General features: G+C 52.4%; 1 protein-coding gene across 5 annotated transcripts in view; it reads right to left on the reverse strand.

The window, feature by feature from the left end:
• ARHGAP39 (Rho GTPase activating protein 39) overlaps positions 1–24,050 on the reverse strand; it is a 149,286-nt gene that overhangs the window by 6,241 nt on the left and 118,995 nt on the right. For 4 of the 5 annotated variants that reach the window (XM_072851778.1, XM_072851776.1, XM_072851775.1 and 1 more), the window contains 3 exons: positions 9,776–11,183; positions 3,702–4,263; positions 812–904 (listed from right to left, as the gene is read on the reverse strand). In XM_072851778.1, coding sequence (XP_072707879.1) covers positions 812–904; positions 3,702–4,263; positions 9,776–11,183 — 2,063 coding nt within the window. The remainder of the gene's footprint in view (positions 1–811; positions 905–3,701; positions 4,264–9,775; positions 11,184–24,050) is intronic. The other variant, XM_072851777.1, reaches the window with a different exon arrangement.

Raw genomic sequence — 24,050 nt, forward strand, 5'->3', positions numbered from 1 at the left:
TTAAATAGGTATTATATCTTTATCTGTAAGGTTATATATAATATTATACATTAAATATGTATTATATCTTTATAGTTAAGGTTATATATAATATTATATGTTAAATATTATATATTTGTATGTAAGGTTATATATAATATTATAGATTAAATATTATATCTTTATATGTAAGGTTATATATAATATTATAGATTAAAGATATATATTTATCTGTAACATGACATATAATATTATAGATTAGATATATATCTGTAAGGTTATATATAATATAGATTAAATATATATTTATCTGTAACATCATATATAATATTATAAAGATATATATTTATCTGTAACATGACATATAATATTATATATTAAATATATAGTATATATTTATCTGTAACGTCATATATAATATTATAGATTAAAGATATATATTTATCTGTAACATCGTATATAATATGCTAGATTAAAGATACGGTATATATTTATCTGTAAGAGGATCTACAGAATGTGAAAGCAGGACATCGGCTATACGGTACATCTCTCTCTCCTATTTCTCCAGTCCGCACGGATTTACGGTCTCCTCCGTCTCCCTCCTGGGCGTGTCGCTGCCCGACCGCGTCCACCTGGTTTCGCCGTCCTCGCCCCCGCCGCCCCGCGCCCCCGCCCCGCGAGCGCGGCCCCTCCGAGCAGCCCGGCCGAGGGCCGGGGAGCGGGGGGTGACAGGCTGAGGAGGAGGAGGAGGAGGAAGAGGAGGAGGAGGAGGAGGGTGGCGACTCGGGCGGAAGAGAAAGAAGCCCCAAGCGAGCGGTGACACGGCCCCTACCATCGTGCTCTTCGATATAGGGCTTGGGTTTCTTTCTCAATTTGGACTTCTTCTTATTGGTCCTTTCCAGGATTTCTTTAATGTGCTGGGTCACTGGGAAACAAACAAAGCGATGAAGACAAGGGGATGGAAGGGCCGGGGAAACCGAGACCGAAACTAGGAACGAGACGGAAAATAAAAAGAGACGTGGAAAGGAGAGTGGGGAGGAGTACGAAAGAGGAAATGAAAAGTAACGGGAGTGGAAATAAAAAAAACGAAAAGAAAAAGAAAAAATAGACATGGAAATGAAACGGGGAAAGAATACGAAGAAGGACGTGGAAAGCAATGGAAAGGAAAATTAAAAAATGAAAAGAAAAAGAAAAATAGAAATGGAAATGAATCTGGGAAATAATACAGAAAAAGAAATAAAAAGTAATGGAAAGGAAAATAGAAAAAAGAAAAGAAAAATAGAAATGGAAGAGAAACTGGGAAAGAATACGAAAAAGGAAATAAAAGGGAAAAGTAAGGGAAAGGAAAATAAAAAAACTAAAAGAAAAAGAAAAATAGACATGGAAACGAAACCGGGAAATAATACGAAAAACAAAATAAAAAGTAATGGAAATGAAAATTAAAAAAGAAAAGAAAAAGAAAAAGACATGGAAATGAATCTGGGAAAGAATACGAAGAAGGAAATAAAAGGGAAAAGTAAGGGAAAGGAAAATAAAAAAAAGAAAAGAAAAAGAAAAATAGACATGGAAAAGAAACTGGGAAAGAATACAAAACAGGAAATAAAAAGAAAAAGTGATGGAAATGAAAATTAAAAAAAAGAAAAGAAAAAGAAAAATAGAAATGGAAAAAAACTGGGAAAGAATATGAAAAAGGAAATGAAAAGTAATGGAAATAAAAATAAAAAAAGGAAAATAGACATGGAAATGAAACTGGGAAAGAATATGAAGAAGGAAATGAAAAGTAATGGAAATAGAAATAAAATGGAAAAAAAGAGTAAAAATAGAAATTAAAATGAAACTGAAAAATAATTAAAAAAGAAAACGAAAAGAAAAAGTAATGAAAATAAAAAAAGAAATGAAAATGAAACTGGGAAATAAAAAAATAGAAATGGAAAAAAGGACAGAAATGAAAATAAAAAAAGAAAGGAAAAGAAAGAGAGAAATGGAAATGCAACTGGGAAATAATACAAAAAAGGAAATAAAAAGTAATGGAAATGAAAATAAAAAAAGAAAAGAAAAAGAAAAATGGACAGGGAAATGCAACTGGGAAATAATGAAAATAAAGAACATAAAAATAAAAAATAAAATGAAAATAAAAAATAAATACAATGAAAATAAAACCGAAAATAAAAATAAAATAAATAAAATGAAAATAAAACTGAAAATAAGAATAAAATAAAAACAAATAAAATAAAAATAAAACTGAAAAAAAATTAAAATGAAAATAAAAAATAAAATGACAATGAAAATGAAAAAAGAAAATAAAGAATAAATGAAAATGAAATACAACTGAAAATAAAATTTAAAATAAAAATGAAAATAAAAATAAAGAATCAAAACCCATCGGGCGACGGCTGGCGGGGCGGGTGGCAGAGCACGGCTGGAGCAGAGCTGAGCGCAGGCACGCTGCTGAAGGCGGGCGGGGGGACGACCCTCTCCCGGTGGGGCGCCGGTTTTTGCCGCCGGCACGCCGAATCCAGCATGAGCGCGGCGATGGCGATGAAATGAGCTCGACACCTCTGCTGCGGGCAGGCTGGGGGGGGACAGGCAGCCCCCAGCCCCGGCCGTGCCGCCACGGGGGGTGTCTCCCGCCTGGTGGTACCTACCCACGTGCCGGCCCTGACCCGTCCCGCCGGCACACCGGCACAGGAGCCGGCTGCCCGTCCTGCCCCACCGCCTCCTGCGATGCTCTCGCACGCGGGGCTTTCTCAACCACCCTACGGCTTCTCCCGTGGACACCTCGGTTGGGTCCATCTCCTCTTGTCCCCAAGCTGGGCAGATCCACCACGGCTCCACGTGACACCCATGCCCCCCGGACATCCCTGCTTGGTCGCTGGGGAGCTGAAGGGCACCCGAAAACAACCAGAACGATTCGAGCTCCATCTCCCAAGGCTGCCTGGCCAACTGTGAAAACCTGGGACCCGCCTTGGGACCCCCATCTCTGTCTCATCCACCACCCATGGGATGTGGGGATACCCAACCCTCCGGCCGTGCCGTGGGTGGCCAGCAGGCAGCATCCCCTCAGGGCAGGCACCGATGATCCCCGCCAGACCGGATCCCATCACCCATGAGGCAGCACCAGCGGTGAAGGAGCGGGGTCGGCCAAGCCCAGGACTGGAGAGGGGCTCCTACAATTCCCACCCGTTTGGGGTCAAATCGCCAAAATTTATGTCTCTTCTATCTGTCATGACCAAAAACCACCTCGGGAGCTGCGAATCGAGCTGGCTCCCCTTCCAGCATGGGGGCTTTTTTGATCCAAAGCTACTCGAGAAGCCAGAAGAAGCATCTGGAGATGGGGATGGTGAAGGCAAAATCACAGAATCGTAGAATGGTTTGGGTTGGAAGGGACCTCTAAAGGTGTCCTCATGGGCCAGGAGAAGTCCTGGGAACTCTCGCTTACGGCCACCCCCAGCGGAGGTTGATGCCGAGCCTGCAGCAAAGGTGTCAAAGCTCATTTCGTGTTGGGTCTCATGCTGGGTTTCTGTGCGCCGGAGAGGAAAGGCCGGCGGTAAAGGCACCACCGTGCTCGCTGCACCTCCGGGAGGGCTGTTGGATGAGTTCCTCGCCCACCTTTCAGCAAGGAGACTCATGAATGCGCAGGGGAAAGCAACAAAATAATAATAAATAAATGCGTTGCAACGTCAGCAGGGGCAAAAGCCACCGGGCAGCGGTTTCTCTCTTACCTTTAGTGTCATTCACCGGATCCATGTGCCTGTAAATATATCCTTCTAGGTAGGAATGAAATTTGGGTGTGGGTGGGAAAAAGGCCAAACAAATGGCCATGAGCTCCCAGCCCCGGGCCAGGCTCTCGTAACGGAAGTTCTCGGTGGTCTGCCGGCATAGCTGGATGTAGAGCTCGTCTCTCAGACCCTGCATGCTCCAGCCTTTGGTGGCGATCTCCAAGGCCACGTTGAGTTGGTCCGTCTTGGCCCGCCGGTCCCCCATGTACATCTGAATCAGTTTAAATATCTCGCACGCCTCTTTCTTGACGTTGCGGTCGTTGGTCATGATCATGGGTTTCTTGATGGACTCGCTGCTCCAGGCCAGCATGTTGGCGATGGACACCTTCCTGCGGAAGAGCCCTTGGGTGTGCTTGTTGAAGTGCTTGGAGGCCCAGTTCTCAATGTCCGTCTCCGAGGAGGGCTTCCGCAGGTTGAAGGTGGGGAAGACACAGCTGGCGCTAGGCATCATGTTCCTGGTCTGTCTGCTGCTCTCAAACTGGGCGCAGGCACCCAGATCCTCCGACTAGGAGACAACAGCCAGACAAGTCCATGTTACTAACAGCATGGCCACACCACCAAACCAACCAGCTAACCAACCAACCAATCAACAAATCAACCAACTGACCAACAAACCAACCAATCATCAAACCAACCAACCAACCAACCAACCAACAAATCAACCAACCGACCAAACCAACCAATCATCAAACCAACCAATCATCAAACCAACCAACCAACCAACAAATCAACCAACCGATCAACAAACCAACCAATCATCAAACCAACCAACCAAACAACAAATCAACCAACCGACCAACAAACCAACCAATCATCAAACCAACCAATCATCAAACCAACCAACCAACCAACAAATCAACCAACCGACCAACAAACCAACCAATCATCAAACCAACCAACCAACCAACAAATCAACCAACCGACCAACAAACCAACCAATCATCAAACCGACCAAGCATCAAACCAACCAACCAACCATTGTAGCATCAAGAGGTCGCCCCACACTTGTGCCAAAAGCTATGTCCTCTCCAAGGAGCTGCTCCTCAATCATCGTGGGCAAGTGGAGCCAGGCCAGTGCCAGTGGCCAAAGTGGCTCGTGGCATCGGTCAGCATCAGGAGGGAGGGGACCAGGGGGGATAAGCAAAGCCACCCAAAAGCCGATGTGCTGGACTCCTTTTGCGCCCGGCTCCCTGGTCACTCAGACTTTGCAGTCATGGACAGAAGAAGCTGGTGGCTATTAGTAACATGGAGGAAGCAAAGGACAAGTGGCTTCGGGCTCCACCAGTCCTTCAGGCACACCGGGGAGGGGACACACTCACCTGTAACCAGCCCCCAAATAATCCCCTCTCCCCAAAGTCCCGTTCAAGCATGGTTCTCCAGCGGTCACATACCCAGGAGGAGGCTGGTGGCTCCTCCAAGCCACGAGCAACATGGATGTTGTTTCTTTACATCCCACGTGCAGAAGGACACAAGCTGCCCAGGATCTAACCTCATCTGCAGAGCATCCAGCTGGGAAGGACCTCTGCAGAGCAAAGGGGACCCCTGCAGACCAGTATCCTTCTACTGCTGGAACCAGCACAGCTTATGGATATCACCCCAGGAGGTGGAGGGACACCCAAGCAGCTGATGACCAGCATGGAGAAAGGCAAACAAGGATGGACTGCTCCCTGGTCCTGCAGCCAGCCAATGTGGGTTCATCGTCCGTCAGCTCCCTCTTGTGCAAGTGCAATGCCCTGGCCAGCGTCACTTGGGCTCGGTGGCCCTGGGGATGTGACCCGTGGGCAGGCAGGAGGCAAGCTCTTCCCTTGGCAGGGAAGGACATGCCACACCATCCAGACGTGACGTTGCCATCCCCACCATGTGTGGGGGAACCGTGTTGGTGGCCCTGAGCAGGGACTGTGCACAAGGTGACCGCAGCGGTGCCACGGCATTGGGGCTGGGCTTCAGACGAGGAACAGAAGAAGAAAAGCAGGAGGCAGAACAAAGGTGGAAAGAGCCAGGGCCACGTGGAGGTGGCAAGTCCAGGAGGGGACAAGGAAGCCACCCGAAGAGCCACAAGAGCTGCTGGTAGATGACTGAGCCTCTGCTTCTTCAAACAAGTCAAGTTTCTTGTCTCCTCACTCAACAGCTTGTCCCTTCCCAGCGTTGAGGTCTTCTCTTTCCATTGACATTGCTCAGCTTCCATTGTCAGTGACAACGGCAGGGACCTGGCCGTGCGGACATGGGAGCTTCACCCCTCGAGGGACCCAGCCCCACCATTCCTATGGAGGCCACATCACCTGAAAGGCCCTTCTGTGTCCTCCAACCTGCTGGTCAGCTGAAGGCACGTGGGGCTTTCTGGGTGGAAGAAGATGCAGCATTTCCTCTAAGGCTTCTTGCTCTGCAGCCATCGCTGCCGTGGCTCTTCCAAAAGCCGGTCCATGAGCTGGGCCACCACCATGCTGTTCATCCAGGGCACCCAAGGAGAAGCAAAGGACCATGTCTGCTGGGGACATCAGCATTCTGCAGCCGAGTCCACTCCAGTGGACAGTGCGGTCAAGCTGGGGAGTGACACAGGCAGCAAAACGTGATGGGTCCTCTGCTGCTAGTGCCAATATAAAATTAGCTTCAGCCCTAATTAGCGCGGTCCTAAATGAACTTGGGGGAAGCCTACAGCTACAACAAGGGGATCAGCAACTGGGCGTCAATGGCAGCTGGCCATCACCTGGCAAGGGGTGACCTTCCTTTCGGCTCGGGGATTAGGTGAACGCTCAAACCCAGAAGCAAATTCAAGCGTTCTGTGGGGGAAGGAAGTCCTGGTGCCACGTGGCTGGGGCTCGGATGCATCCCAGCACGGGGCCAATGTGGGGACACACCGTCGGTGACACTGGGCATGTCCCCATCGCTTGTGCCACCTTGTTGCATCTCCTGTGCGCTTCTCTCCTCTGCCAGGTCTCTGTATCTCCCCGCATGTCATCTCCAGCGTCCTGCAACGAGCAGGGACATCTCCCACTAGATCAGGTTGCTCAGAGCCCCGTCCAACCTGACCTTGAACACTTCCAATGATAGGGCACCCACAACTTCTTTGGGCAACCTGGTCCAGTGTCCCACCACCTTGGCTGCAAATCTGCTCTTCCTAGAACGGGTGTCCCTGAGCTTGAGGACAACATCAGACAGGGTCAACCAGACAGAAACGCCCGGGCAGCGGAGAAGAGTCCCACCACCTCCTGAGCTCCACGCAGAAGGCACAGGATCACTAATGGTGGCAGCTATTCCTCCTGGCTAACGTGAGCATCCAAAGCAGATTTGGAGCTCTCCAGTTTTGGGTTTGAACCTCCTCGCGCAGCAGCGAGTTCCTGGGGACACTTGTGCACGGGAAAGTTTCTTCTGCTGCCTTCGGATGCGATGCCCCACCGATTTCCTTACACATTCCCATGGGCAAAAAAGCATTTTCCAGATTATTTGCTGTTTCCCAGGTCCATTTCCAGGTTCTCTCTCCTCTTTGCTGATACCAAGCTCCATCTTCCAGGCAGTTTTCCAGGTCGGATTGCTCTCACCAGGGTAACTATCCCTGCACACGGCATCATCGTCCATTTTTAAAAAGCCATTATAGTCTTTCCTAGCATCCTTACATCAACCCTTGATGCATCCAAAAGCAAATCAAGTGATCTTCCTCTGGAAACCCTTGTCTTCACCTCCCCACCTCCGCAGCCCATCTCTGGGCTCCTCTGGCTGCAGGGACACGAGCAGCATCACTGTCCTTGCCCAGAATGGGTCACCACAGGTCAGAGGGGCAGATTTTGGGTGTTGGATGCTGGAGGGGAAAGGACATGAGAGCTGAAAGCCAGAAGCCAGGAGCTGCTGATGGGAAACATCTGATCGGCTGGAAGATGGGCACAAGGGATGCACCAGCTCCAGCAGGTCCAGGTCAGAGCCCGTGGGGGGCTATCAGCAGCAGGAGGGCTACACCGTCACAAGAATGGTCTATGGCAGCCCCAGGAGCTCCTCTGGGATGGGAGCTTGGGGCAAGAGGGGTCTCCACAACCGGGGCAGCTCAGTCCCAGGGAGGGAACAGGCAGCTCAGAGCCCTGGGAAGCAGATCCTGGAAAGCTGGTATGCTTGTGGCTGTTTCATCCGAAGGTTTTGAGGGATCAGCTTGCTAAGGAGCAACTTCTTTGAGGGACCAGCTTGCTAAGGAGCGACTTTGAGGGACCAATTTGCTAAGGAGCAACTTCTCTGAGGGACCAGCTTACTAAGGACCAACTTTGAGGGACCAGCTTGCCAAGGACCAACTTCTTTGAGGGACTGACTTGCTAAGGAGCAACTTCTTTGAGGGAGCAGCTTTCTAAGGACCAACTTTGAGAGACCAACTTGCTAAGGACCAGCTTCTAGCACAAAGCAAATCTGGCAGCCAGGTTGGCAGTGCTATCTATCCCAATGTACCAGGGAGGAGACCAAGGCAGGACCTGCATGGGGTGCTGCCCACGATCAGACGGGACAGCCTGCACCGGAGAGACGGAGCTCCTCAACTTACTTTCAGTCCTCCCTGGGAAAAACTCCTGGAAATTGCCTCGGAGTTACTGGTTGGTCCGGTGACAGGTTCAGCCACTGCTTGGATGGCTGGAGCTGGGGTGGTGGGTCTGGTGACGGGTTCAGCCACCGCTTGGATGGCTGGAGCTGGGGTGGTGGGTCTGGTGATGGGTTCAGCCACCGCTTGGATGGCTGGAGCTGGGGTGGTGGGTCTGGTGACGGGTTCAGCCACCGCTTGGATGGCTGGAGCTGGGGTGGTGGGTCTGGTGACGGGTTCAGCCACCGCTTGGATGGCTGGAGCTGGGGTGGTGGGTCTGGTGACGGGTTCAGCCACCGCTTGGATGGCTGGAGCTGGGGTGGTGGGTCTGGTGACGGGTTCAGCCACCGCTTGGATGGCTGGAGCTGGGGTGGTGGGTCTGGTGACGGGTTCAGCCACCGCTTGGATGGCTGGAGCTGGGGTGGTGGGTCTGGTGACGGGTTCAGCCACCGCTTGGATGGCTGGAGCTGGGGTGGTGGGTCTGGTGACGGGTTCAGCCACCGCTTGGATGGCTGGAGCTGGGGTGGTGGGTCTGGTGACGGGTTCAGCCACCGCTTGGATGGCTGGAGCTGGGGTGGTGGGTCAAGACCCCAACTCCAACATGGCGCTGCCCGTTCCTGCTCACCGTGAAAGCCAAGGGCCAGCGGTGCTGCTCCAGCACCTTGAACTGCTACGGCTGGGAACAATCTGGGGAGCAAACCCTCATTTCTGGCAGAGGAACCCTTTGAAAATGGAAGCAGGTGGAGAGAGCAGAAAGGGGCTGATTTTCTCGATGCCGTTTACACACCCTGGCCATCTCCTCTCGCTCTGCAGAAGGGACCTCCCTGCTCAAGTGTATTCTCCATCTGGATGGGGTCCAGAGATAGCATTTTGGGTGTCCGCAGAATCCAACGCTCTTGGAGGATGCTACGAAGCCTGGGCTGAGCCAATGTGGGATTGCTAAGGGAAATCTCCTGCACCGTCACTGTCCAACGGTGCCGTGATGTGAAACGCAAGGAAATGAGTTACTGCAAAGCACTCGAGCCCTGTGCGTGTGCCGGGAGCACCGAGCACAGCTGGGGATGGGCACTTGGGGCTCCCCTGGGAGCCGGGTGGGTGCTTGGGGTTCAGGAGCTGGCTCTCACCGAGCAGCAGCCAGACCGAGGGAGGAGAAGCAGCTCCTGCAGCTGCAGCATAGGGCTGAAGCTGCCACGGTGCAGAGGTGCCTGTGCCGGCGCTTGGTGGCTATGAAGGTGTGGGATCGTCTGAGGACCATCCCGCTGGATCTGCAGCGGAGGCAGGGATTTAAACCAGCTTTACAAGAAGAAGGAGCTTTAACTGGGAGGGTGGCAGGGACGCCATGCTGCCACGTGGTGTGGTCTGCCCAACCTGGTGCAGCACCCAAGGAGGTGCCACACGGTGGGAGAGGGTTTGGTGGTGCGGGGCATGCAGTGAAGCCCCCCAACACTGAGGACATCCCCGAGGACATTACCTGAGATGGATGCAAGTAGGGCTCGGGGGAGGCCAGGTTGGTCTGCACAGAGACGCTCTTCTCCAGCAGGATCTGGGGGAAGCCCAGCTTCTCGAAGGTGTTCCTCTTCCAGTGCTTGTTCTCCTGCTGTGCCAACGCCTCGTCCTCGCTGAAGGCTCGCACCACCGGACCCGGCATGGGTAAAGGGAGGGCACCGTCGCTCTCGTAGCCTGAACCGTCCTTTTGGGAATCCCAGCTGCTCCGTTGTTTCATGTGGTAGTGGGCTTGCTGGGCTTCCCAAGCCAGGCGTGCCTGTGCCAGGAAGGGCTCGGGGAAGCCCCGCGCCGCCTCCGCCTCTGCCGCCTTGCTCTCTGTACGGTTCATTGGTGACCTGTTGGGTCCCGGGGTGGCTCGTTCCTCACCCAGCATCTGCTCGCCCAACACCTCCCGGTCCCCTGAGCCATCCGTGGAGGAGGCGTTGGGATCGTGGGATAGGGAAGGCTTTCGGCTTTTCCTCTTTCTGGTGGAGGGCGAGTAGCCGGTGGAGGACAAGGTGTCCTGCTGGCTGGACCACGACATGGAGTCCTCGCCCTGGGCCACCTGGCTACCCGTTGGGCCAGGGCAGAAGTCGGGTCCCTCCATGCTGCTGTAGTCACCTGATTTGATGTCCAAGCGTTGGTCCCGGACCAGGCAGGGGCTATGCTGCAGCGAGTAGGAGCCGCCGATGGGGTTGGGGGAATATTTGTGCCTCAACCCCGTCTTCATCTTGGGGCTGGAGCCCGACTGCTCGACGTAGACCAGTTGCCTGACATACTCCTTGCCGGCGGGGCTGTACTCCAGGCTCATGAACCGGTCGGGACACTTCTGTTTGGTGAGCACCAACTGCTGGTAGGGCGAGTTGGAGCCTTGCTTGGGCGATTGCAGGAAGGGGTGAGGTTTACGGATGGGCGATTTCTGCGGCGAGCCGGCTTTGTAGCTCCCGCTGGCTTCGTACTGCATGTCCACAGGGGGTTCGTCATAGATGGGAGCCTGGTACTCCATGGGGGGTTCCTCGTAGAGGGGGGGCTCGTAGGCGTAGCGGGGTGAGGAGGGTTGTGATTCGCTGGAGTGTTTGCGGTGCTGGGCTTGGAGCGGGGAGCAGAAGGAGTCACCCCGGCCAAGCAGCGGTGAGCAGCTGCCCACATGCTCAGCCCTCTTCAAGAAGGGCGACTGCTTCCTCTCCGGGAAGAATACAGAGTTGTCGGTGTCGGGGGCGAAGGTCTGTAGGTTGGGCGACTGTTGGCCCCCTGAGGGTCGCCGCGAACGGGTGCCCGGTTGGTTTTCGGGCGCGTAGCCGTTGCCTTGGTGCATGAGGAAGCTGGGCTCGCGGTCAGTCACCTTGATCAGCATCCTCTCCTTGGTGCCAGCGTTCCATCGCAGGGATGACGTCCTGCAGGGAGAAACACAGCGCCGCCATCAGCGAGCGAAGCCCCCCCATGCCCACAGGTGGACAGACGCCCCTGTATTGCTGCCCAGGGACCCCCCAGACCCTCGGCCGCAGCAGAGCCCGAAGGATGGACATGCCCAAGCGCCTCAAGCCTCTCTCATCAGGTGAAGAGCACGTCGGTGATGGAGAGACCAGGGCATTGCCACCATCCCAGATGCAGTGGCACTAGCCTGCAGCCCTCCCCGGCTCCCACAGACCTCAGCAATCCCCACAGTGCATGAAGGATGCACAGGCTGGAAAGCCAAGCCCCGAAAAGCGATGACACCCCTTGGAGCACATCTCTAGGAGACAGCCCTGAATCAGCCCTCCCCGCTCGTTCCTTGGTACTTCTTGGAGCCAAACGGCGATGGAGGAGCAAGCATGGCCACCCACTGGGGACAAGCCTTGGGACAGACTGACCATTGGGTCAGTTTCATGGGTGTTTGGGAACACAATCCTTGCAGGGAGCGGGGACGGACCCCACCACGGTCTCCACCTGGGCCTGGCCCCTTGCTGGGATCTCCCATCTCAGGGAGAGAAGGAGAAGCTGCCTACACACAGCCCCGTCTCTCCCACCTCTTCTTGCTTTCCATTCCTTGCGGCACCCAGGATTAGCCCATCTCACCCCCTCCATCCAGCCCCCTGCCCAGGATTAACGCCCTCCTCCGGTTCCCAATTGGAGCTGGGTTATTTTCAAACCAGGAAAAAATAATAATCCCAAGCATCATTTGGAAGGAAAAACCTTCAGACTTTGCCCCCTCTGCTGCAGAGGGAGCCTGCGGTGGGAGGACGAGGCAGGGGACTGAACCTCTGCCCGTGGTTTGGCTCCTGCGGGGATGCTAAATAGCTCAGGGGGCGTTTGACAACACAACCCCAACCTGTGCAAAGATGTCCCAGCCCCACGAAATGCGAACCCCCATTGCCTTGTACCCCAAGGCCATGGGGCAGCTACTTCTGGCAGCACCGAAGCGGAGTACCGACATGCTGGGGCAGGGAGGGGAGGGACAGCTTAGCCGACTGCCTAAACCCGCACGACGCACGGACACCTCGGTCTCCAAAGGGATGGAGCACAACCACTGCAGGAGGTGAGAGCAGCAGCTGCCCTCCATCCCCTTCATTGCTGTAAAAACCCCTAGGGCCAGCCCTGGGTGGGATGAGCATCTCAGCACGGCTGCGAGGATGCACACGATGCCCACGGACAGGCAAGCCCACGTGGATGGACGGTGGATGCCCATGGCTTCCTTTTCTTGATGCTCAAGCTCACTGCATCCCTCAGCCACTTCGCATCCTGTGTGATGACGCCCTGCACGCTTCCACTGAACATCTTTCAACGTTGAGCATCCTACCGCGTCTTGCGGTTGCGTGACTTGCAGAGACTGTACCTGCATACCCCAAACCCGCATGGCATCAGGCTGGAAACTGCCTGATGGAGCCTGTTTTCGTACATACAACATGCACGTGCGAACAAGTGCCAACCGGGACCTTCTTAATTCTGAGATGTGAATAATCATCCCCAAATCGCCACTCAACAGGCAGCTTCTGCAGCAGTCCCGGTACGAGCAGGGGTGAAAAGCTCAGCCGGGCAAGGTGCCGAGCGCGCCAGGAGCTCACCCGAGCAGGGCTCAGGGGCAACCAACTCATCCACAAGTGAAAAAAATCCTGGAGCCTTCAACCAGAGTGAGGAGGAGACCTCCTTCACCTCTGCCTGAAGTCCACCTTCTCGTTAAGGCATTTGATAGTCCTGGTGGGTAACATCTCCTCTGAATGACGACTCATCCTGCAAAGCTGGGTCTCCCATCACCGATGCTCCAGCAGCACATCTCCATTTCAACCCTAATTGCAATTTGCAATGAATCGAAGAGGGTTTTTTTCCTCTTTATTAATAATTCATGGACAGAAATAATTATAATCTCAAGATAATCTTGGCCCTGCAGGATTAACTCCTTGGGACTGGCTTGCAGGGAGCTGTGCAACCTCGGCAAGGCTGGCTGGGCTCCACCTGGACTGGTCAAACTTTCCCCTCAGGGCTGCTCAGTGCCTTGGGGTGAGGAAGAAAGCCCAAGGGGTGGGGAGCAACTCAACCCTTCTCAAATGAACCCACCTCTCCTTGAGCAGCTCTGAGCTGGCAGATCATCCACTGTGGAAAAACTGCCCCTCTACAGGAGGGTGGACGTGAAGGCTTGGACCAACTCACTACCTCAAGGGACCACCTCCTCACAAAATAAAGTATCAAATACTCGGAGGAGCAAAGCTTCAGCCAAGCTTGGGCTTCAGCCTTGGACATGTCTACGCTGCTCCAGCCTCAAAGGCAACTATCACTTCGTCTGGGACGTTGCCAACCACCTTGCCAGTGCGCTGCTGTCAGATGGGGAATAGGAGAAAATAATTTCATAACATCATCGTAAACTTGGTCAAGAGCCAGGAAACAAATCTCCCAGCAGTAGGATGTGACGTCGGAGCTGGACAGAGATGCCTCCGTCCCTGTCACTCTCCAGACTGCAGGCACACCAGGGATGTGGTTTGCACCTTGTTCTCCCCCAGACATTGGGTGACCTTTGAGGACCAACCCTTCTCCTGTGCTCCGTGGAGCCCGTTGGTGGGAAATGTGCCTGTCAGGAAGGGCAGGAGCCGGACACCACCAGCTGCAGCCTTGTCACCTGGCTCAGGTTTGTTTTCCAGGGCTGTCCCAACCCATGGTGTCTCCAATGAGGGACACAGTGACCTCACACCATGAAGAGTTGGCCCAAGAGTTGGCTCATGCTTCTGCTCCCATCCTCATGAAGCAGTCGACAGTATGAGACTCTGAGTTACTGCCAACTCCATACTGGGTCTCTTGAACCTGGTGACCCACAGCTTTCATCGATTACATGTCACTGGAACCTCTTCTCATGATGAAATCCCAGAGATGAGGGAGGTCGATGCCCAGCAGAAGAGGGCCTTCCCACTCCTTTTTGGCAGCATGCACCATCTCCAGATGCCCCACTGCCGGCACAGCTCTCAGAGGACACGCTGAACAACCCACCAGCCTTGGCTCCAGTTCTGGTGCCAAAACGCCCCATTTGACGTCTTTCCCAATGCACACTTCTCACCGCCCACCACTCTCATTGGATCTCATGGATCCTGAGAGGTGGAGGCAGCTCTCCTTATGCCAAGTTACCACATTAAATAAGAATTAAACCTTCTCTCCTGCTTTTGTGGAAGCACGTGTACAATGAGATCTGCATCATATCCTGAAGGCTGAAGATGGCTCCTTGTTTCTTTGGGAGGGCAGCAAAGCCACCAGCTCTGGCCAGCTCATGCTGCCATCCCCACTTCTACCTGCTTAAGACCATGCTTTGATTCTCCTCTTTGCTACCCGAGTTGTCTCCAGTCTTTTCCACCTTGTCCAAAAGATTTCATGGCCACTGGTTGGGGGTTTCTGCAAGAAGAGGCTCTTCTGCCCCTGCACGACCTGGCACAGTGGGGTGGCACATGGATCACCCCAACTAACAGAGGTTTTTCATCTGCTCAATCCATGTTTCAAGTCCTTGGGAGATGCCATCCAGGTAGGAGACACTCAGGAGGAAGAGCAGAGGTGGTTTTTATGGAGGTGCTGAAAGCATCGCTGGAGTTTGCTGCTGTCTCCAAAGCACAGGGAAGCACATCGTGTTATCAGTTCCTCGCTGAGTCCCACGCTGGCAGAGAAGATACCGGAGGCACCGTCTGCGACACGTCTGGGAGCACAGGCTGCTCTCCCAGTTCATTCCTCTCTCATTCTCAGTTATTTTTGCACAGCCACTTGTCCTTTCTGTCCTTCAGAAAAAGGTGGAGTGAGTCCAATTACCAAGTTTTGCAGAAAAATGCCCACAAGGAGGCATATATAAATATCTCCCTGCATGAGACTCCACCGTCTCCCAGCACGCCGCTTGTTGCTTGCCCACGACTTTGTCCTCGCTCCAGGGGACATGGGGAACAATTTCTTCCTTCTCTTTCCGTAACAACCTTTTGAGCTCCTGAGGACTTGAGCTTCCTGCCAGCTTCTTGCTGTTGAAGACCTGCATGAGTTCGGGTCCCTCCTGGTCCCTCCAGACTGGTTGTTGGATCTCAACCACTCATTGAGCCCTTCCAGACCCCCGAAGCTCCCTCCACAACCGTAGCAGCATGCCCTGAACAGCACAAACTATCGGGGCAGGGTGATGAGGGTAAGCCTTGCTAGGTCAGAAACGCCAAGAAACGCTTGGCTGAATTGCCCAGCATCAACAAGCTAAAACGATGAGTGAGGTGAGAAGATAGGTCCGCTATGGAGAGTGCCAAGGACCAATTTCATCCCCCTGCTGCTCCACCATCAATGGGCAGATTTCCCACCAGTGCTGGGGTGGGGAGTCTGGAGGCAGCGCGATGCCAGAGGGCAAGAAGGGATTACGACCCCACCAGCAATGAATCACCGTCCTGCTGCCATATGGATGTTAACCGAGGTCTCCTCTTCCTTCATCAATTATCCAACCACAGAGGACACTCATTTATTTTCACCATGGTTACTAACTGCAGTAATTACGGCTGGGTCACTTAACCCATCCTGTGGTACCCAGCACATCCTCGTCACCTCCCCTCTGGCTCACGCCGCTGGCTAGGACCACGGCTGAGCAGCCACCAGGACAGATAGGGACCTGCATCTTGAGGATGATGAACAAGAAGAAGAAGGGATGGATAATTGGACCAAGGCTGGGCAGGAGCCAGGGAAATCAGACCTGGAGTGATGTGGCAGAGCTGCCGGACTGGGACACTCCTGTTCATCCCACGGGGGCTGCAGGGCACCGGTTCTGGGGTCCTCATGTGCTTTTTGATGCTTTCAGTGCTGGATTTCCCATTAAGCACAGACATATATGTGACTGGTGGGGGGGCTTTGTGTTTTGGAGCAACTCGAGCATCTTCTCTCAGTCCTGCACTCTGCTTTTATCAGATCCAATTTCTTTAGCCTTCAAACTGGTCAAAGCTAAAAACCCGCAAGCTTGATTTCCAGCCAGTGTAACCAGAAAGCAGCGTCTTGCTCTGCTCCTGCACATGCAGCTTTTCCTGCCTGAACCACGTACAAGGGTCTTGGCCAAGGGTCTTGGCCAACCTGGCATCAGCTGGGGCTTTTGGGGAGGAACTGGAGCAGCGTGGCCAAGGCAGAGCACCAGCCCTGGGATATGCTGTGCGGCTGCTCCAATGGTTAATGCGCACGGATGCCATTGCTCACTGCCAAGGATCTAATGGATCCTGTAAACATAAGGGCAGAAACCTAAGGAGATGGTGGCACCCCAGTCTGGAGTGACTGCAGGAGGGCGTGTTGTCTGCAGAAACTCTTAGCTCTTCCTACAATCACCCCAAACTCCACAAAACCCAATCAGGCAGAACTTGGCTTCATTCTTCATGTGAACAAATGAAAAAAAAACCCCCTCCGCTGCTGTAGGCAGGGAGTACAGGAACGTACGTGCTTCTGATGGTTAAAATGACCAAAATGCCTTTTTTGAGATTGAAGTAGAATCGCAAATTCTACTGAGAGTCTATTTGATAATCAGGTTTATACATGCAACTGCTTCGCTGCAGGATGCAGCTTCTGCGGGGGTCTCCTCCCCTAGAAGGGCTCCGTGAGCCCTCGGTCACTCCCCGTTTCTGCTGCTCTTCCTCCTCTGCCCAACTGAAGGTCGTTAATCTTCATTAATAAGCTGCTTTTTATATATGGACTGCAAAGCTTTCGAGGCAAAAAAGCAGAAGAGCCAGCAAGGATTGCCAGCAGAGCCAGGCAGAGTGTCCCACCCGGAGCCGCTCGTGCCAGGGGTCCTGCCGTGAGCACCAGCTGCCTTGGGGCTTCTTAATCATTTGCAAGCAACGTTCATGACCCACGGGAGAAGGTCTTTGAGTTGCCAAGTGATGGGCCATATTTTCTGCTTGTTAACGTGAGGTCGATAACCACCACCGCTTGCACAGTCCAGCTTTGGCACTGTCAAAGCGGCATACCCGGTACTGTGGAGATTATCATCAGGTTTTCTGCATCCCACGGGCTGGATCTTGCCCCATCACCCACTGGGTGACACATAACTAACCCGTGTCTGTGCTGGACTTGTCCCCTGAGAGCAGAGGACACTGCCCACAGACATCTCCAAGCACTTCGCAACCCTAGACCAAATCTCACAGCTCCTCTTGGCATCTCCTTGCATCCTCCATCTGCTTTCAACGGCAAGACTTCTCACACGAGGGAAGGATAAGCAACGTTATGGAAGTTGTGGTGGCACAGGACCAAGCAAATTGTTCTCCTGGTAGCCCTCTTCTCTGCAGAGGGTAAAGAAATTGTTTCTGGTCTTGAGTGCGACCACAAGCCACGAGCATCAGCACCCACCTCCCACTACTGCTCAGAAACAGGTTTCCCCAATTAATTCTCTAACCTGGGATGAGACTGTACTGGCTCGTTAGTGATTTGCAGCACATCACAGAGGAAGGGGAGACTCCAGGTGCCTCCTTGGGGTCCCCCAAACCTCATGGGTGGACGATTGGGAGCCAAGGTTTTTGCTGTCTGCTCCAGGGCCACCTGAGAGCCCAAGTCCCTGTTACCTCTCTCCTTTCTGATACTCCTTTCCTGCAGTTGCTAATGTTTTTCTATTACACACAGACAAGTAATTTAAACTCCAGCCATGCCCATGGGTGCTTTGTTTTTGGAGATGAGGTTGAGGCTCTTGCTCGCTTTTAAGTATGAACTCCCAGAGAGGCAGAAGGAGTCATTAAAGGCTGTAACGCCAAATGGCCACCAAGGAGTGATTAATAGCCATCGCCATAAAAATATCAGCAACCTTGGAAAGCCTCTGTGACACACAGCCCCGACAATACTTGGCAAAGTCACACGGCCGGAGCAGTACAAGTCGCGATCAGTGTGTCCCACCTCCTCCTGCTTCTGCGGGTGACTCTGGCATTGCTACAGTTAGAAAGAGCAGGACACATAGAAAGTGTCCCCAAAGTCCCCCAGATGCACCAAGGTGACACCGGTGGGACTGCAAAGGCCAGAGGATGATGAGGACGCGTGGCCGTTCTCCCTCATTGGCGATGTTATTTGCAAAAGAGCAAGACATCTCCAAAGCTACGGGAGATCAACCTGCTGGTGTTTCTCTGCCTCTTCAGCTAAAAGGAGGGGATGCCAGCACCTGAGTAAAGAGACAAAACCAGGGAAAGATGGGGGGACGTCTTCCCCCAACACCCTGAAACGTGGTACCCCCCAATGACACCTGGGTCCCATCTGTGGTCTGGGTCCCATCTGTGATCTGGGTGACATCTATGGTCTGGGTGACAGCAGAACCCACGTGGCAGCTGGAGCAGAGTCCCGGCCACGCTCAGGGATGTGGCAACACCGCAAAGCGCGGTGCAAGGCACTGACCGCAGCATGCTTGGGCTTAGACCTGCCTCGCAGGCAATGACACCTCGCTGGGAGCAGGCAGGGAGGTGCGGCAGGGACGGCAGAGCTTTTCCTTCCCCGCGTGCAGAGCCTGGGTCCACAGCCCCTGGCATCTCATCTGCATAGAATCATAGAATCGTTCAGGTTGGAGAAGACCTTTAAGATCATCGAGTCCAACCGTTAACCTAACACTGCCAAGTCCACCACTAAACCATGTCCCATAGATGCAGGAGGTTTTGCGGCCACGCCGTTATGTTTTCCAGTGACTCCTCTTCCTGCAAGGATGTTCACCCTGTCCTGCCACGGTCACCCGCGGGTTTTTGGCACGCATCCCTGCCTGCAGACCTGGCACCAGAGGAACACTGGGGAGAAGGAGGGAGAGCTGCAAATCAAGAGCAGCTCCGTAAGGAAGAGCTGCCTGGTCTGATGCCCTTTTCCCACCAGTTTCCAACCTCCAAGCTAAAAACCCAGGTACCACAAAGCAGTAAGAGATGAGCACCAAGTGATGCTCTGCACACCCCCACGCTTCAGCTCTTCCACTGTCCCCAGACAGACAGGAATCCATCCTAAGGCCAGGTGTTTTAACCGGTGAAAGCACCTCTTAATTCCTGGATTTGCAGCTTGCATTAATATTTCAGGCAGCAGCCTGCATCTGGCAACGGTAGATACGAATAAAAATCTCTGCGAAGCAGCCCTGCCCGTCAAATCATCTAGCCAAGGTAGAGCTTTCAATCAAAATATTAAGTAACAGCAACCAATAAACCTGAAAGCTCCATTGTACTGCCCTGGATTATTGCTAAAGACTAGAAAGCATTGCTACAGACTAAATTGAATTTTCTGCCTGCAAAAGGAATATTGCAAAAGGCCTTTTTGCGGCTAAATTGCTGTAGCCACTGTGCCCACGAGCAGCTCAGTTACTCCAATAAATGAAAAGTGATGCTGCTAGAGAGGAGAGCGAGCCCTGCCGAGGCTTGCCACCCTCCTGGCACAGGAGCTCCTCCAGAAATTCAAAGTATTTCTGTTATCTCTGGCTTGGCACCGGGTTCCCTTTGCTATTTTCTCCTTGCGGGGAAGGCAAGATTTTACTTACGACTCTGCATACATTTCCATGACAAACTACTTCCCAAATCCCTCTAATAATCTATCAGCGAAATCAATTTCTTTGTAAATTTGCATAATTTCCATGGACTGAAACATTTCGTTTATTTAGGGGAGGATTTTTCCAAAGCTCTCAAGCGACTTATGCTCTTAAATCTCCCTGCCTGCTCAAACACCCCCTCCCTGATCTTCTTCCAGCCTTTGGAAAGTCAACAACAGAGGTGAGAGGAGAAATCTCCGGTGCCGGGCTGCTGGGCTCCGCGTGCTCCGTGCACGCTCCATGAACAGCGTGCACGCTCCTTGCACGCTCCCCAGCCCCCTTGCCTAGGAATTGCTTTGCTTCCAGTTGCTTTTGCTGGAGAGACGCGAGCAATCCTCACCCTGCACCGCATCTTTGCTGCGGGCAGGTAGACACCATCCCTGACACTTAAATAGAATTATTTTGATGCCTGCAATAATTAAGACCACCCACAGCTCTATTTACCTTTAAAAAGTCACGACAACCAAGATTGTTTTTTACGTTAGTGATTTTTACCACGATGCCTTTAACGTAGTCGATTGGCAGCTACATTAAATCAACGCAGGGCTAGTGAATAAATCACAGGTCACAGCTGGGCTTAAGTGCAATTATTTTAACAGCATCGTTCTGGCTTTTAAATGAATGATACGGCAACGCTTCTCCAAAGGAGATTTAAAAGCAAGAATATTCACAAAACCGACCTAAACAGACACATTTTTTCAAGACATGTTTGCTGGTCCCACTGATATTTCAACTTTGCAGGTGAAGGCTATAATTTAGCGCTAGGATTAAATGGGTTTTCCCCTCTTGGGGGGGGGGGGGGGCCTTAATTTGAATAATTAATTCAAATATATTGGTTTCCAATGTCCTGTGAATGCATCGGGGCTCGCATCCACCAGAAAAGCACAGGATCCCTGGGCACCCCGCCACCACCCTGCCACGCAACCATGTCCAGGCGCCGTCCCCAGGCTGTCCCCGTCGTCCCCAAGCTGTCCCCACCATCCCCATGCCCTCGCTCTTCCTCACCTTCCTCCCCTGGCCACGGGAGCCGGGCGCATCTCCTCCCTGCGACTTTTCGCCACCCTCCCGAGCTTAACGCCTTTCAGACTCCCCGTCCAGTGCTAAACTGGACCGACTGCAATTCCCTGGGGATGGGGATGAAGGATGCAGCACAGCCCCCCTCTCCTCCCAGCTGGGTACCGCTGGCACAGCCGGGGATGGGTGGCTGCCGTGCCGATCGCATCCCACTGCGAAGCTCCGGGTCAGCGATGAGCCGATGGCAGAAAACCTCCCTGTACCTGGCACGCTGCCCGACGCTGCTCCGGCAACACAAATATCTTCCTGCAAATGCAGGCAAAGGTGGGCAGTTGGGAAGAGCCTGTCTGCTCTCCGCAGCAAGCCTAGAAGATGTCCGGGCTTCAGACCGAAGCCTCCGATGATGCCTCCTAAATTTCCCAGCTAGGAAACTGTCCTTAGAACAGCCGTCCAGCCTCTATAATCGTGCAAAAGCCACCAGAAAACTCAACTTTTTACTAATTTATAGCTAAATTAGGGAATAGGAAGACAGGATAAAATCCCCCATCCCTAAGACTTCATTGCTCTTCATCTGCAAGTATTGCTGTTCCCAAAAATTTGTACATACAGAATTACACGCTTACAACGTATATCAATATCCCAGAGCTTACATCGTACCTGAAATTTTAAATTCCTGCTCAAGCACTCATTGCCTACAGCTTTCATGAGATTAGGGGTCACTGCAGGTGTGCCCGCAACCCCGCCGCGCTCTCTCCAACCCTACTTCTACACTTGCAGCCCCTGTTCCCATCTTTATCTACATACCTGGAAATCTCATGTCCTCCTTGGACTTTTAAGATTTTTTAAGAAGCCTGCAGATATGGTCAAAACCAATTCCTACAGAAACCAGTATGAGTGAGATGAAATCTGCAACGTTTGGCCAATAAAATGGTTATTTGGAGAGAACTGTGAGTGTGGGGCTTAAGTTTCCCAACCCCTGCACAGACCTTGGTGATGCTAAACTGGTTCAACTCTGGTGAAAAGAAGGTTTCTGTGGTCAAATCCAGACTGGGCCATGTCCTAGCAGTGGTCTGGATGGGGCAGGACAGAGCTGAGCCATGGCTTGGGCTGAGCTCTCCTGGCTAGGCTGCACCCCGTACCCAAAGCTGGTGTAAAACCATCGCGGCACAGCAGGGAGCACCCTTGGGTTTGTGTTTTGTCGTGTGTTTCTCATCCTTCCAGGTTCTCCTTTCTCTCCTCCTTGCCTTCACTTACTGCGCCCGCGGGCCTCCCTCTCTCGTCCTCCTTTAGCTTTGGTTGGGATGGGCTGTCACATCTCTCCGATGGGGAAATCCAAGAGGAACTGCAATTTGAACAGGTTTTACGCTTGTCAGGATCAGGAGGAGATGGATTGATCTCGCTGCCTGTGTTCATGGATACCAGACATCAACCGCCGCTCCCGGTGGGATGACGGGGAGATGATAGCTCCGGACGGAGCCACGTGGCAGGAGACCAGATCCACGACCTGCCAACCCCTTTCCAGGATGATCTGGGACTTGGTTTTTGCTCTGGGGAGGATCACCCATTTGTGGAGGAATCATGGAGAAGGTGCAGCATTACCATCAACCGGACAGAGTCACAGCTGCCCTCTGCTTTCTGTCTCCTGCTAAATACCAGCAGTGGGATCACGAGGACCATTTGATGGATACGACAGGAGACATGGCGTTTTCTGGAAGCTGAACATCAGGCTTGGTCTTGGGGAAAATTCAGAGCGATGGGCAGGCTGAAACTCAACCTTCAGCCCATCTCTGTTGACTGCAAAGCTTGGTTTGAAGGGTGTCTAAGGTCTCACAAGGCTCCTCCACACACGATGATTTCATTCTCCAACTAAAATATTACTGAAGGATTGATACCTGTGACCAAGGCAAGCAAAAGCCGCCCTGACTAAATACTTTTTTTTTTAAATTTAATTTTTTTTAAATGAAAGGAGAAGGCTACAATGTTCGGGGATTGTCTGATCCCTTTTCTCTGGATGGCGCTATCAGATCACTTTTAGCTTCAGGCCCACAACACCAAATCTCTACGTGAAATACCTCCCACGTTCACTGCCCGAGTGCTGCTAACTCCTCCTCTCTCGGAAAAGCTGCTCCCATGGCATCCGCTCTAATTAGCAGCAGCGGAAGCTGAATCAAGACAAGAGGGAGATAACGAGCCTTCCCGTCCCCCCCACCTCATTCAATAGCACAGAATTTTTCAGCCACACTTTTTGCAGCAGCGAGGGGAAAAGCAGGGCTCTGAGACACCGCCGAGACAATGAAAGCCCCCGTTTTCCAGTGAAATAGCAGCAGTTTCTGAACATTACCTTGAGTGGAGCACGGTGTGGTGGACAGGTCTGCAGCCCACCCTGCAGACCCTACGTTGGAGGCCAAGAATCCATAGCAAAGGGATTTTGTGGGCTGGAGCTAATAAGCAAATGCTGAAATGAGCTCGGAAGGCTGTCCCTGGCAAGCCATGGGCTGGTAGCTCATTGCTGAAGGACAGGTTGACCTTACTGAAGGTCTGCATTAGCTTCGGTTACTTGCCACAGCACCCACCTCGTCCTCTTGCTTTGTGATCAGCAAGATCTCACGCTACGCGGGGACAAGCCATGGTGGCTGGGAGGTCTCCAGTGAGCCTCCCAGGATCAGTCTCATTAGGAACCGACCAGGAGCAAGTACAAGATCAGGGTCTGCCAAGCTGGCAGATCCACAACACAACCCGGCAGGCATGGCATGCCAGGCGCCGCGCATGGAGGGCACGGACGCCTGTGGGAAGCCGAACACCAGATCCCCAGAAGGCAAGCAGGGCTGCTCTCCCCATTTCAGATGTATGATTAAACCAATCACCCAAAATAGCCTGTTTTCTGAAACCCAAATGTCACTGAAACAAGACGAGATTTTTCTTTTTTTGAGAGGGAGGAGGGAACATGGAGAAGGGAACACAGAGAAGCCTTTATCACTAAGAGGAATAGCTGCAAAATACAAAGAGACCAGAAGTGACATTTCCTTAAATAGCAGATCAATAGGGGATCTGCTTTCTTTGTCTCCGTAAGCATGACAACAAGTTCCTACAATGGTGATTTTTAGCTCTTGCCTATCCCGAGCAGATTTCACATGCCCCGGAGCGCAGCCCTCCCCCTTCGCTAAGTTGAAGCCATTCATCCTCTTGGTATTTCCAACCTGAATCTTTCATCCCTGCTATGAACACCCCCGGGCTCAGTCTGCAGCCTGGTGCCACCTCCCCCAGCTCTTCCCCACCA

This window comes from Ciconia boyciana, chromosome 2 (genome assembly GCF_034638445.1).
Source record: "Ciconia boyciana chromosome 2, ASM3463844v1, whole genome shotgun sequence".
In the NCBI taxonomy this organism is placed as follows: domain Eukaryota; kingdom Metazoa; phylum Chordata; class Aves; order Ciconiiformes; family Ciconiidae; genus Ciconia; species Ciconia boyciana.